Consider the following 15,719-nt stretch of genomic DNA (forward strand, 5'->3'; position numbering starts at 1 on the left):
CTTTCATTCCCTCTCATACTCCAGCTCTGCAGATGGAGGACCCTAAGCCTGCCCTCACCCTGGAGTTATCTGGCCACTCTTAATGACTATCCCAAGACAAGGAAGAAGAGACTAGAAATAGCAGACACCCCAACGTCATTACAAGCTCAGAGCTATACCCATAAAATGGGAAGCATCAGCTCTGAAATGAAAAAAGAACAGCAGAAATAGCCAAAGCCAAAACAGAGGCAGAGACTCCACGGATGCCAGGAATGAGGCAGTGGAACTGCAGGAAGCAGTCAATCAGGCAATAAATATTTATTAAGTGCCTACTATGATATGAGTCAGGGTACTGTGCCAAGCACTGGGGATACAGAAAAAAGGCAAGACAGCACTGCCCTCAAGGAGTTCACAGTCTAATGAGGAAAGACAACACATAAAAGGAAGAACATAACGCAGCTAAGAGCATGAAATCCTACAACCAGGTAGAGAATAATGAGGTGTCCTCCCTGGGTCCCCTCCTTAAATAAAGCTCTCTGAAGTCCACCCTCCAACCCATCAGAGGAAGAGAGAGGCACAAGGGACTAGGAATACTGAGATGGTGACAGCTTCAGAATTGATTTAATCTTGCAGGAAAGTGAGTTTCTGGAGACAATGATGAAGTCCAGGTGAGCAGCCAGGTAGGAAATGAAGGTCAGAAAGGCTCTCCCTGAGAAGGCCTATGAAGCAGAGCTCAGGTCTTCTCAAACTGACTGAAAACTCCCCTTAGCGCAACGTGAACACCACCCCACCCAACCTATCAATGTAAGGCTTGTGATGGAATCAGGCCAATAAATGAAGGCTGAGAAACCTTGGTATAGCTCTAATAAGGGGAGGAAGCAATCACATTGGGTGTTTATTATGTTGCTGGCTTGGACTATGCATTTCTTTCCATTAGGAAGCAGAAAGGAGTAAGTGGTATGGTACCTCTAATTATCTCTCTTTCTAATAACCAATGGAAAGTTGTTTCTTAAGAAAAAGCATCTCAGTCAAGCCAGGAAGTTGCACTGAAGACCAAGAGAGAGATCACAGCCAGAGCTGTACATAATAATTGTAAGTCAATCATCAACAATTATTTATCAAGTACCTACTATGCCCAGGACACTGTGATGGGCACTGCAGAAAGAAAGGCACTGAAAAATTTTGCAATATGAAGAAAGAAGGCATACATAACAAGCAATATTTAGAATTTGGGGGCAGGCAAAGTCTTCAAATTGCTCTATTGTTTAAGATTAAGTTATCCCTCTCCCATACCACTCCACTCTACCTCCCCAATTGAAGGCAACTTGTTTCACAATTTTCGATGTAAACTCCAAGTCCATACTATCTCCTCTAGAGACTTTATCCTTATTCTGATCAGTCCTAATTCTCTTCAAGCCCAATACAACCTAATCTGTCCATATCCTAGCCTCAAAATCAAAATGTCTAAGACCAATCTTGTTATCTTTCCCCTTAAATCTGTTGACCCTTCTATATCACTTTCTAACAGTGACACCAACATCATACCTCAGGCTTCCATATTCATTTCCTTCGCTCCTCCTATTTAATAAGTTACCAAGTTTGATTGGGGTACCTCTGCAATATCTTTCGCATCTTGTCCCTCTTCTTTAGTCTTGGTGCCACCATCTTTGTACAGATCTCCAGAAACACACAAGGGAGTCCACAATCTCCTAACAGTTCTTCCTACCTCTATGCTCTGCCCCGTCTTTTATTATTAAAGCCTAAGAGCAAATTAATTGTTATGACTGCCATATCAGTTTTCTTATACTGAGCTTGATTTTGTTTTAAACCAAGTGTAAGAAATTCAGCCCTATTAAATTTTATCTTAGGAGATTTAGCCCAATTTTCTAGCTTATCAAAACCTTTTGGATCCTGACTCTATTATCCAACATTAACTATCTTTCAAACCTAACTTTGTCATCTGAAAATTTGATAACCATGGCAACTACAGCTGTGTCCAACCATGTCATTAATAAAAATCTTAAACAACACAGGAATAACATTAACACAAATGTTAAACAATGTAAATGTCAATTTCCTCCCTTATAAAATAGGTGTAATAATAGCACCTACCTCATATCTGGTGAAGATCAAATGAGATAATGTATGTAAAATTCTTTCAAACTCTAAAGTGCCATATAAATGTGAGCTGTTGTTGTACAACCTAGAAATTATAGTGTAAGCAACTCTACTAAAAACATAACCCATGTCTGCTTTGATTCAATGGACATGATAGCTATAAATTTAAAAATAATATTAAAATACAGAAATTTTACAAACATACCAACTCTCTTCTCTAAGAGGTTTCCTTGTTGTGCCAACTTGATAGCATGTATATAGCCAAAGGAAGACTCATACCCAAGCATTTCACAATATATAAGTCTCACCATACATTCCTTCATCAGTCTCTGAAAAAAACAATTAAGTTTTTATATGATGTATCCTATAATGTTCTTTTATGCTCAATCTACAGTAAAGTCACTCAGAATGATGGTGTTGGATACAGGACCAAGACCTATGTTACAGGCTAACTATGTATGCCATATGTACTATAATTTGATGATACAATGTTTTATTAAGGAGGTACAGTAATATTAAAGTACAAGAGTATAACTATGACTAGCTAAAAGTTGAATAAAAATTCTCATTATACAAAGCCACATTTTTAAAATGCTCAAATATTCTGGCATTAAATAGACACATTTATTTTAAAAAAAAAGTATTAAAATATAGGGGCAGCTAGGTGGCGCAGTGGATAAAGCACCAGCCCTGGATTCAGGAGGACCTGAGTTCAAATATGGCTTCAGACACTTGACACTTACTAGCTGTGTGACCCTGGGAAAGTCACTTAACCCCCATTGCCCCACAAAAAAGGGGGGGGGGGAACATATATGCTTAGTTGTGAGCCCACATGTGCCCCCTCCCCAACCAATGTATTGTGCCCAGGTGGCTTGCCTACTACTAGGTTCTATCCTTCCGAATAGCTTTTCCTTTAATGAATATTTTAAATTAATTTTCCTATTAAAAAGAATGTTTTGACCAGCTGGCAATCATTTAATCAATTCAACAGCTACATTTCTCATTGCAAATTAATAAAATAGTATTCTCCACCAAATCCTACCCCAATGCTTTATCATGACATGGTGACCCTGGGGTCTCAAAGGCTCTGCCAATAGAACACAAGGTCTGGCAGTATGTACAATGTTGGAAGGGACTGGAGAGTGGCCCCTATAATAGACTGAATCTATTTTCCAACTTCCAAACTAGCTAATTACAGAGAGACAGTTGGTGATGAATTCTGAGCATGGTCAACCAAGAAACAAATAAAAATGAAAATTGGCTCAGGCCTGAGCAGTCCCTTTGGCTTCTTCAGGGACACTGGCAGAGGGGCAGGAAAGGAGATAGAAAATGTGAAGAATCACAGAACTTTTAGACTATCGACAAACTTTTGACAGTTGGTACTTTAAATGTAAAATACTTGACTAATAGCCAAAGAATAGCATTATCCTAAGAGGAACAAAAGCTTATCAATCTTGAAATTCTTGCTGTAAATTAACATAAATTAACATAGCAGCTAAATTTCCATATGGTTCACAGGCACTTCTTTGAAAGGCCAAGAAGTTGATCAAGGAGGTTTTATTGTATGCACAGAGGCAACAGGAAACATTATTTCCCGGGATTTTTTTTTTTTTTTTAGTGAGGCAATTGGGGTTAAGTGACTTGCCCAGGGTCACACAGCTAGTAAGTATTAAGTGTCTGAGGCTGGATTTGAACTCAGGTACTCCTGACTCCAGGGCCGGTGCTCTATCCACTGCGCCACCTAGCTGCCCCTCATGGGATATTTTAATAAATATGTGCAAAACGACCATCATGAAAATTATTGCAGCTTATGCAAGAACACTGGTTTCGGAGGATGAAGTGGTTGAGGAATTCTATGAATAAGAGCCTCCAAATCAAATCAATATGCATCCTGATACTTGGTGACTTCAATGCAAAGGTGGGAAAAAAGTAAAGATGGGAGAAATATCTAGGACAACAAGGTTCACAAAGAAAAAAGGAAAGAGCCCAGAGATTGGTAGGCTATACCAAAGCCTCATACCACCATACCATGAATACTTTCTTTAAAAAATAAACATAGCTGTTAGACATGGCAAATACCCAATAATATCAAAGAGAATAAAATAGATGATATTTTAACAGGGATGAAAAGACTTGCTACTGCTGTAGGAATTATCTGTGAATCACTTTTCTTTGTAGTCAAACCTTCAACTCTTCTGAGGTAAGATCAGAAGTTCATTTTAAAAAATGAGAAAAAGATACAGTGTACAACTAAAACAATTTAATCCTGAACTATTTAAATGAATAATTGACAAACAAGAATGGAAAACAGACGAGAGAAATTACATTGACACAAACTATAATAATTTTAACCAGAAGTTTAACCAATGTAAATTAATTGCCACAACAAGGAGACCAAAGAGTTCAGAAGATGCCTAAGTCAGCACACATTTGGCTTACTGCCCAAGAGAAAGAACTGGCTGCCAAAGGCACACATGATAAGATTATATATTCATTTGCAAACATTTACAAAGAAGGATATTAGATGATTATAAACAGTGTCATCTCGTAAAGCTTAATGAAAAATACAACAAAGCAAAGTTATTCCAAATGCTTTTAAGAAAGAAAATGGAAGCAAAACAACAAAGAAGAAAAATGAAAAAGATTTGCAAAAAAACATTTTAACAAACTGTTTTCCTCATTGAGGATAGTGGAACCACCACACTTGTAACTTAACAAAACAGTCCCAAATGTGCCTACAGAGGAAGCAGAAATGGCACTAAAAAGAATAAAAATGGTGAAAACAGTCAGTTTAGATCAAGTACTTATAGAGGAAAAAATACTCAGTCTTATTAATATCGAAAAATAGTAATCAAAAGAACATTATGAGACAGCAGAGGAAAGACGGGGGAGTAAAGGCAGGGACTCACCTGAGATCTCCCATATTCCCCTCCAAACAACTTTAAAATAATGCCTCACAACAAATTCTGGAGCAGCAGAACCAACGAAAGGATGGGGTGAAACAATTTTCCAGCCCAAGACAACTTAGTAGATTGGCAAGAAAGGTCTGTCTCACTGGGGTGAGAATGGAGTGCAGTCCAATACAGGCAATGCACCAGTAAGCCAGCAGTAGGCCTTGGGGGTGACTGAATCAGCAGCAGTAGCTTTTGGAGCTCTCAACTCACAGATGGTAAGGTGGAGGGACAGGAGAAGATTACTGGTGACCCTTTGCTGGCACTGGGTATGGTACTCTCTGTTACAATTGAGAGGGACATAGGGATATGACTCTCCACTGAGATGGAAAGTGCCCCCCCTTAGGCCTAGTGATCTGATCTCAAAGTCTTAAAGCCCTTTAGAGCCCCCTATTTCTCTCTATATATTTTTTCTCTAGAGAGAAGCAATAATGGGAAGCTACTATCCCCCTTTCTATATAGGCATATCAACTTAAAAATTGTTTCAAAGAGTCTGCAGTGAGACATTACGTAGACATGATAAATTTTTGCAGAAACAGAAAATGTTGCAAAATAATTTATCGCTGAACATTCCAGGAGAATGATTTATTGCTGAACCCAATTACCGCATTTTGCTCAAATTAGATGTCTGTAAAGAGTATAAAAACTGCTTGATTTCCTAATCCTGGTGTGTCACACCTCCTGGTTGTCCCAGTGAGTGTGGTGCACCTTTCTTTCAAAAGAAATAAAATCAATGTTTTGGCCTCCTTTCTCCTCGAGTCTCTATTACAGGGGTCAGTGGGTGTACTTCCCATCCCACTCACAATGCTCATATGAGGTTACAAATCACATACCCAGAGCAAGGAGGAGCACTAGTACATTAGAGTGTGCAGTCACAAGGGAACAGGGACCCTGGGCACAGTTCAATGGCAGAAAAGAATGCTTGTGGTTGTGTGGTTGCTCACAGATCAGAGCACAGGCCAGGAGAGCAATGAGCACACCACCTTGGAAGTACTAAAAACATACAGACCCCCAAAACTAGCTCTGAAAACACCAACATGAAAAACCATAATATTGGAACTACACTCCACCTACACTCCAGGAGCAGAGCCCAATTTTAACATAAAGTTACAAGTCAAGAAAAAGGCTGGGAAAATGAACAAACAACAAGAACAATCTAACCACAGATAGTTACTATGGTGACAGAAGAAGTCAAAACACAAACTCAGAAGACAACCAAGTCAAAACAGCTATATCCAATGCCTCAAAGGAAAACATGACTTTGTCTTGGGCCCAAAAAGAATTCCCAGAAGAGCTCAAAAAGGGTTTTCAAAATCAAATAGGAGAGGTAGAGGGAAAATTGGGAAAAGAAATGAGTGATGCAAGAAAATCATGAAAAAGAGTCAACAACTTTGTAAAGGAAATACAAAAATTTACTGAAAAAACATAACACCTTAAAAAACAGAATAAGCCAAATAAAGAGGCACAGAAATCCACTGAAGAAAAGAACTCCTTAAAAAGCAGAACTGGCCAAATGAAAAAGGAGATTGAAAAAAGCTCTGGCTAAATGAAGCTAAAAACTCCATGAGACGCTGAGAAACAACAAAACAAAAGCAAAAGAATGAAAAAATACAAGAAAATGTGCAACATCTCATTGGAAAAACAAATGCTCTGGACTTCCAGGACAGAGCCAAGATGGTGGAAGAAAGGCAGTGAATCTTAGAATATGATAGAATCAGAGGGTAAAATAGAAATTTTAAGAATCCACCTATCACCTCCTAGAAGAGATCTCAAAATGAAAATTTCCCAGAATATTATTGTTAAATTCCAGAACTCCCAGGCCAAGGAGAAAATAAGGTAAACATCCAGAAAGAAACAATTCCGAGATCCAGTCCCAGGAAGGCCTCACCAGAAAAGCAGACCCCCCAGAGCCTCTGAATCAGCTAAAGTGCCAGTATCGTCTGGAACTAAGCTCACAGTCCAGTGAGAGGGCTGAGCCCTGGGCAGGGAGGAGACTATAGGGGTCTATGATGGTGCTGAGGCAGAACTTGGGTTTTTCACCCCTGCTGGGAACCAGGAGGTAGGCTTGAGTAGCAGTGGCCCAGGTGGGGGAGGGGCACAGGTTCATTGGAGCTGACAACCACAAAACACAAAGCTGGTTAATTAGCAAGTTGGTCTGGGGTCATCTATGGACCAAGGAACAGGCCAGGCGAGTGAAGAACCTGCTCCTCCTTAAATCATACCACCTGGGACTTCTGAAGCTTAGGATACTGCAGTCTGGAAACAGTGCCCCACTTTAAGGAGCGAAAAGGCAAGTAAAAGAAAGGCAAGATGAGCAGACAGAGAAAGGTGAAGACCATAGGAAAAACAAATGATCTGGAAAATAGATGGAGGAGAGATAATTTTAAAATTAATGGACTACCAAAAAAGCCATGATTAACAAAAGAGACTAGAAATCACAGGGCATCCTAGAATATCCTAGAATCTTAGAATATGCTAGAATCAGAGGGTAAAATAGAAATTTTAAGAATCCACCCATCTTTCCAGGTTTTTCTGATCCTGTTAAAAAAAAGAAAAAGAAAAAAGAAAAAGAATCCACCCATCACCTCCTGAAAGAGATCTAAAAATGAAAATTCCCCAGAATATTATTGTTAAATTCCAGAACTCCCAGGCCAAGGAGAAAACAAGGCAAACAGCCAGAAAGAAACAATTCCAATATCATGGAGCTCCTGTCATGATAACACAAGGCAAAGGATGTCTTCAAAGAATTATATGACAGGAAGAGCAGAGGCTGGTGACATGAAAAGAACAAGGGATGACAGGTGGACATCCAGAGTGCTCCAATGGTACCCTTACAATGTCTCATACTGATAAACACATATACAGTTCATCTAATTTGTGAACTAGATGCTATATATAGTTCTAATCTCCTAACATCACTAATGGACAGTCTCAAATACAAAAGAACATTACAACCTATTTGCATTAACTTTTCAAACTTACCAGGGTAGTATTGGGTGCAGAAACAGTTGCCTTCAAACTAGCCAATTCCTGCTGAATTAATTTCTCTTCCTCCTGCAAAAATTACAAACATTAATAACAAATATTAATAACAATAATAGCTAGCATTTACACAGCACTTTAAGTTGGCAAAGTACTTTACATGTTATCTCACTTGTTCCTCACAATAACCCTATAAGGTGGGTACTATTACTATCATCATTTTACATATATGAAAACTGAGGCTGAGATGAAGTGATTTGCCCAGAGTTACACAGTTAGTAAAGATATCATGTCGTTAGAATGCAGGCCTTCCCAAATCTCTATCCACAGCACCACCTAGCGGCCTTTAAATCAAAGGCTCACTTTCTTTTTAAATCCTAATGGTATAGAACAGAGGATGTTGAAATTATTCCTGATCATAAATAATGTTAATTAAAATGCTATTTTACAAATCAGTTATTTTGATAAATTTAAAGTTTATGGGCATTAAAACTGATCAGATTAGGGGGCGGCTAGGTGGCGCAGTGGATTAAACACCGGCCCTGGATTCAGGAGTACCTGAGTTCCAATCCAGCTGCAGACACTTGACACTTACTAGCTGTGTGACCCTGGGCAAGTCACTTAACCCCCATTGCCCCGCGCAAAAAAACCCAAAAAAACAAAAAAACAAAAAAAAACCCTGACCAGATTATTTGCATCAAATATGATGAAAGGCACAAAAAGGGTCCAGTTCCCATGATATTTCAGGGATTATATAACAACTTTACAACCAAAGAAGGCTTTGGGTCATGCACTACTATCCTCCTCATATTACTTTCATTATCAAACGCAGTAGTAGATAGCTGAAAAGCTTCATTAAAAATAAGCCATTCCCATCTTCACTCAAATCTCTATTACCTCTCATGATTTGCTATCAAGCTTAAATGAAGTCAGTGGGAAAGAATGGGAAGATGGAAAGTAGTTAAAGAACCCCTTTCCTTTACCTGTCTCCCCAGGTATGTTGCTACTTAAACACTGAAATGTCTTGCTGGAATTACAGAAAGAGAAAACGATGAAAATCCAGGGTAAGAGATTTTGTTTTAAATAAGTTTCACAAATACATTTTGCTTTTATGACAGTTATTTGAGAATATAAATTCTCCTCTAACACTGAATCCTCCCTTATAACAAAGAAAAATAGATCAGTAAAACCAACTAACATACTGATCACATGTGAAACATTTTCTAAGTGTATCTACTACCTAAGCTCAAAAGGCAGGAGGTATATTCCATTAATTGTCCTCTGGGACCCAAAACAGTTGTTACAATTACTCAGGGCTGTGCTTCTTTTTGGTTTTCTTTTCATTTACATTATTGTGATTAAGTATATTTTCCTCCTGGTTCTGCTGACTTCACTCCACTCCAGTCTTTCCATGCTTATTCTTTGAGAATTCTCTGAATTCTTCATAGTTATCATCCCTTTCTGCACAATAATATTCCATAATATTCATAAATTCTTCCAAAATTTGTTCAGTCATTCCCAACAGATGGGCACTCACTTTTTTTCCAGTTTTTAGATATCACAAAAAGTGCAGTAATGAATATTATGGTATTTATAGGAACTTTCTTCCTCTCTTTGACTTCTTTGGGATGCATGTCCAGTAACAAGATCTTGAGAGAAAGAGTATGCATGGATTCCTCACTTTAATAATTATAAAATATTTTCCAGAACTTTTAAATCTGAACTTTAAAAAAATCTTAAATTTTGTCAAATCCTTTTGGTTTTGCATTGCCTGTTTTTTATACATCCCCATCTCATCTCCTACTCTACCTAATGAGCTCTTATAAAAAAATTTTTAACGATTAAAAGCAAAAAAGCAAATCCACAAAATCTTTATGAGTATATGTCTACATCTATAGTCTATTATGTATGCAAAGAGCAGATACATTTTCTAAACTCTTGATGTGGTGAGTGTTTGGGGGACACGCCTCAGTAATATGGAAGTGGGGAGACAATGTCAAAGGGAAGAATTTTTTTTTAAGCCCATATAATTTCAACGATCAAGCTTGGCCTCAGAGAAGAGTTGAGAAAATGCACTTCATTTCTCTGGGTCTCAGTTTTCTTATCTGTAATATAAAGGGACTAAACTCTAATCACTAAGGCTCCTTCCAGCTCTAAAGTTGAGATGTCATGATCCTTTGCCAGTCATATATATCTTGCATATCCCTTCTGCCACTTGTCTATAGATCATTGCTAAAGAGACACGACAGCCTAACCATTTGTCCTCTGGGTCACTTGTAACTGATTCTTTGGATACTGAAGTGTTCTAAGATTTGCATTGGAAGAATACTGGTATTAAAAAAAAAATTAAAAGTTGAAGTTCTGTGTTTATGGAATAGCCTGGGACAATTAAAAGCACTATGCAGGGGGCAGCTAGGTGGCACAGTGGATAAAGCACCAGCCCTGGATTCAAGAGGACCTGAGTTCAAATCCAGCCTCAAACACTTGACACTTACTAGTTGTGTGACCCTGCGCAAGTCATTTAACTCTCATTGCCCCACCAAAAAAGCGGGGTTGGGGGGGAAGTAATAGCAGAATAGCAAGGACCCTTTCTATCTGGATTCTAATTAATTAAGATGAGACTAAGATTATTAATAAATAATAATAGCTATTTATAGTTTTTCATTTGCAAAGCATATTTAATACATTATCTCATTTGGTCCTCACAACAACACTGGAAAATCCATGCTCTGTGTACATTGGGCAGCTAGGTGTTGCAGTGGGTTAAGTATGCTGACTTGGAGTAAAGAAAACCTGAGTTCAAATTCTGCTCACTTACAAGCTGTGTGACTCTGGGCAAGTCACTTAACATCTCTCAGGATTATTTTCCCCATCCGTAAAATGGGGATAATAACAACATCCACCTCATAAGATTACTGTGAGTCTCCAATGAGAGAATGAACATATGTGCACATTTGTATAGCACTTTGCAAATTTTAAAGCACTCTATAAATGCTATTATATGTTGTTATTGTTGGTCTTTCATTTCATAAGCGATTAAGGTAGGGTCTCAGGGAAATCTATATTTGAGACAGTACTTGAACCCGGGTCTTCCTAAGTGGAAGTATAGCATTGCAGCCACAATGCCTATAATATCTCGGAATTGTCAATTCCTAAAGGTCTCTGCCCTCATCTTTCTCCCTTCATGACATCTTTCTAATAAGCTGCCTCCACTGAGAAGCCTTCCCTGATCAGTAGCCTCTTCCCAAATGAAAACAATCTCTTCCTCCTCAAATCTCCTAGATCACTTTGCTACTCTCCTTAGCCCTTATCATATCCTGTATCTAGGAGTTCAAGGGATAAAGAGTACTGGACTTAAGAATCAAAGAGACCTAGGGGCAGCTAGGTGGCACAATAGATAGAGCACCGGCCCTGGAGTCAAGAGGACCTGAGTTCAAATCCAGACACAGATGCTTAACACTTACTAGCTGTGTGACCCTGGGCAAGTCACTTAACCCCAACTGCCTCACCCAAAAAAAAAAAAAAAAAAGAATCAAAGAGACCTGAGTTCAAAACCCGGCTCAAGCTCTTATTATTTGCAAATCACTTGTTCTCAGCCTCAGTTCAATTCAATAAACATTTATTACATGCTTACTATATGTCAGGGACTCTGATAAGTGCTAAGGATACATATGGGGGAGGGAGGAATAACAGAACCTGCCCTCAAGGAGCTTAAGATCTAATGGGAGAAGATAACATACAAAAAGAATCTGAAAGGTTTGGGGGGCGGGGGGATTCGGGGTAAATAAATGCCTCAAAAACTTCAGTTTCCTCACCTGTAAAATTGGGGATAATAGCACCCCACTGGGTTGTTGTGAGGATCAATGAGATAGATGACACCTAAAATTCCTTGCAAATCTTAAAGTGGTATATACATGATACATATTATTACCAATAACCATACTTTCCTTTAACCACACACGCACACAATCTCCAGAAGACCTTAAACCCTTTCAGGGCAGGCACTTTGTCATTTTTTTTTTCCGGTTTGGAGGACCCTTAATAAACACGGATCAAACAATTAGTCCCTGGCAGTCCACGTGGGAAGACTCCTACTTCAAGAGGGGAGACGGGTGAGTCAGTCAACAGCAATCAGGGAGACCCGAGTCCAAAACCTTTCTCAAGCCCTTACCATCTGCAAGTCACAAGATCTTTCTCAGCCTCAGATCAATTTAATTCAATTCAATAAACATTTATTAAGCACCTACTAAAGTAGTAAGCGCTGGGGATGCAGGTTAAAAAAAAAAATCCAACAGTCCCTGCCCTAACAGAGCTCAGCGTCTAAAGTCACTCGAGTAAGAGCGAAAACAGTGGCAGGAGAGCCCCGGGCAGGAGGGGGTCCCCGCACGCCTGTCCGGAGACAGCCTGAGACACCCCTCCACCTGAGTCAAAGCCGGCCCGCCTTCCCCCTCCCTGGGCGTCCCCAGCCCAGAGAGCAGCATGACCACCCCCACCCCACGAGCTGGAGGTTCTGCCCCGGCTGGGAGTCAGGCTAAGGTGGAAGAGTCCCAACTGAAGGGGCACCACCGGGGAGACACCCGATATGGGAGGCACCGGCTGAGGGGGGGTTCCAGGGGGCCCTTGGCTGAGGGGGGATCCCGGAGGGACTCTTAGGTGGGGAGGAGACTTCGGGGGGACGGCCCGGCTATGGGGAGATTCCCGGGGATCCTGCCCGGCTGAGGAGCATCCCGGGGAGGTCTTGGCTAAGGGGGGATCTGGAGGAGCCGCCCCCTCGCCCCGCCTCCCCTCCGCGGCCACCTACGTGCTTGGACGTGAGCGCGGTGATGCTGCGGATTAGGCTGCCCAGCCGGGAGGAGACGGACACCCTGGGCACCCCGGAGCCGCCGGCCGCCTGGTGCTGCAGAAAGAGCCCCGGCAGCGCCGTCAGGGTCTTCTCCACTATATCGCTCATCGCAGCCCCACGGCTTCCTTCCTCATCCCGGAAAGCCCAGCGTGCCCCGGGCCTGGCACGCACTTCCTGTTTATTTGAAGAAGGAAACTTTATTTGGGCCTACGAAGTGAGCATGAACATTGTCGCATGGCCGCCACCGGAGGGCGCTAGAGTCTCGAGTGCCCTCCAGTTTGTGAAGAGCGTGAGCTTTGAGATTTCCACTAGGCATGCGTGCCTTGGGAGCTGCTACTTAGGACTCCCGGCAAAACCTTCTAAAAACCATACTACTCCACCCCACCCTCCAAAACCCCCCAGGACCCCACCAGAATAATAACATTTAGATACTGCTTTAAGGCTTATCTCATTTGATCCATAAAAAAGTGGCATGTCACAGCTATACAGATGGGAAGATTAAGGCTATGAGAGGGTTAAATAATTTATCCAGGGTTCACATTCAAACCGTATTTACCGTTTCTGCTTCGTCTCTATCTTCCCTTATTCCTTTGATTCCTAGAGCCCACATCCACACCCACAATCCACCAGCTCACCTGGGTTACCCTCTCACTGGAATTTGGAAGTGGTACTTTTCTGTGCTATATTTAGGTAGCAGATCTTTCAGAGTATGTGTTATATCCTACTATCAGATTGTAAGCTTCCTCAAACCCTAACACATAAATGGGGACGGGGACTGGAATTCCCTGGCATAGGAAACTCCCTTGGACCAATACAGGATGGCACATTCTCTTCAAGAGTCCCAGAGGGTTACCTAGAAAGTACTGAGAGATTATTACTTGCCCAAGGTCACACAGCCTATCATAGATTAGACTTAAACCCAGGTCTTCCTGATCTCTATCCGTTAGGCTAGGCTGCCTTTCTGTGATATGTGACTCAATGCCTGGACGCCATACATTGAATGAGGTTCATAATTCATTGCTGAGCATATTCCTTTTCTTCTCTATTCAGTACCCTCCTCTGTATTGTCTCTGCACCTCTGATCTGTTCTGAACAGTCGCTAGGGATCACCTGAGGCAGGGAAAGAGGATTTTTCATATAAAAGGACATATGCCATTATGCAACGCTTTTAAGGAGACATATGGGACCTCCATAGACTAGAAGACATATGATAGGCATTAAAATTAGCTTTTTTTTTATGAATGAACAGATGAATGAATGAATGAATGAATGAATGAATGAATGAATGAATGAATGAATGAATGAAACTATAGATAGCAGGTGAGGCCGAAATCATGGACTCGTGGGGAAGAAAGGGAGAAAAACATGAGGAAACAATGGATGGCAGCATGAAGTACAGTGGAAGAATTGGCTTCGATGTCAGATGATCTGGGCATGAAACCCTGCTCCATTATATCTGTGTGACCTTAATAAAGCTACTTAATGTTTAGAGGCCTGTTTCCTCATCTGTGAAATGGGCAGCTTGGAGTAAAGATCACTACTGTCCTTTCTTACTCTAAGGTCCTTTCCAGATCTAAAACCATGATTCTGTAAATGAGAAAGGAGCCTGATAACATTGATTAGAGGTCAGGGAAGGAGAAAGTGTTAAAGAGCAAATGAAGTACATTCTAAATTGTTTTCGACTTGAAAGATTAATAAGGGAAGTGGCAGTAACAGCTGCAACCTTTCCAGACAGCCTACTACCTACCCCTCTGTCCCAGAGCACCTGACTAGGACAAATACTCCCTCCCCCACTTCCAAGGTGAACAAAGTGATGACCTTCAAAAGGCCAGGAAATCCTCCATCTCCAAGCCAGGAATGCTTTCCAGGTGGGCACCGGAGCCCAGGAATGTCTCCAGCATCTAGGTATCCTGACCCTAGACTCTCTCTCTCTCTCTCTCTCTCTCTCTCTCTCTCTCTCTCTCTCTCACCAGAAACCTGCCCCAGGACTTGTTTTCCCATTTCTGATGCATAATTCCTCTTTCCCCAGAAGCTCTCTATTTCATGCCTAATAAAGATGGAAGTGGAAAAAAATATTGAAACGGGAGTCTAGAAACCTAGGCTTTATTCTCAGTTCTTCCATTAACTAAACATGTGACTTTAGGCAAGTAATCGTCTTTAAACTCAGTTTATTCATCTGTAAAATACGGAGATGGGATGGGTCTACAAAGTTTGACATTCTATTATTTTCAGTTGTAGCATATTCTCCAGACTTCTGTGGAGCTTAATGTATCACCTAAGGACAGGGTATTATGGGAAAGGGTGGGGAGTTTGGGGCAGAGGAATGAATAGGAATTTCTGTGCAAGGTTCAAGCACCTGTGTATGAAACTTATCCTTAGGTGACTTTGTGAGGAGCAGGACACCACACTGTAGTGGAGAAAAGGAGACCCAGGCCCAAGGGCATGAGGCCCTTGGGGAAACTAGTAGATGGGATGGGCTGAGAGATACTCACCTGAATCCATTTTCAGGTAACTTTCCATTTGAAATAATTATTCTGGAAAGCCCGGTGCTGGGCTTCATTATTTCTTTTTTTTTTCTTTTTCTTTTTTTTGTGAGGCAATTGGGGTTAAGTGACTTGCCCAGGGTCACACAGCTAGTAAGTGTTAAGTGTCTGAGGCCAGATTTGAACTCAGGTACTCCTGAATCCAGGGCCGGTGCTCTATCCACTGCGCCACCTAGCTGCCCCTGGGCTTCATTATTTCTATACCCCTAAAAGACTGACAAGTTTTGTCAATATCTTCTAAATTTGGTGCCTTAGGACAGAATCCAGGTTTTCCCTCCCTACTTACAACTCTTTTTAGAGGCT

At 40.9% G+C, this 15,719-nt stretch overlaps 1 protein-coding gene across 2 annotated transcripts in view; it reads right to left on the reverse strand.

Moving 5' to 3' along the window:
- Positions 1-13,014, reverse strand: part of AP4E1 (adaptor related protein complex 4 subunit epsilon 1) — an 80,558-nt gene extending 67,544 nt beyond the window's left edge. Inside the window, exons 1-3 of one of the 2 annotated variants that reach the window (XM_043987870.1) lie at positions 12,832-13,014; positions 8,031-8,102; positions 2,303-2,426 (exon numbers count right to left, since the gene is read on the reverse strand). In XM_043987870.1, the coding sequence (XP_043843805.1) occupies positions 2,303-2,426; positions 8,031-8,102; positions 12,832-12,981 (346 nt within the window). In that variant the 5' untranslated portion in view covers positions 12,982-13,014. The remainder of the gene's footprint in view (positions 1-2,302; positions 2,427-8,030; positions 8,103-12,831) is intronic. The other variant, XM_043987871.1, reaches the window with a different exon arrangement.
- Between the last annotated feature and the right edge of the window lie 2,705 nt (positions 13,015-15,719).

The sequence above is a fragment of the Dromiciops gliroides genome, chromosome 2 (assembly GCF_019393635.1).
Source record: "Dromiciops gliroides isolate mDroGli1 chromosome 2, mDroGli1.pri, whole genome shotgun sequence".
NCBI lineage: Eukaryota > Metazoa > Chordata > Mammalia > Microbiotheria > Microbiotheriidae > Dromiciops > Dromiciops gliroides.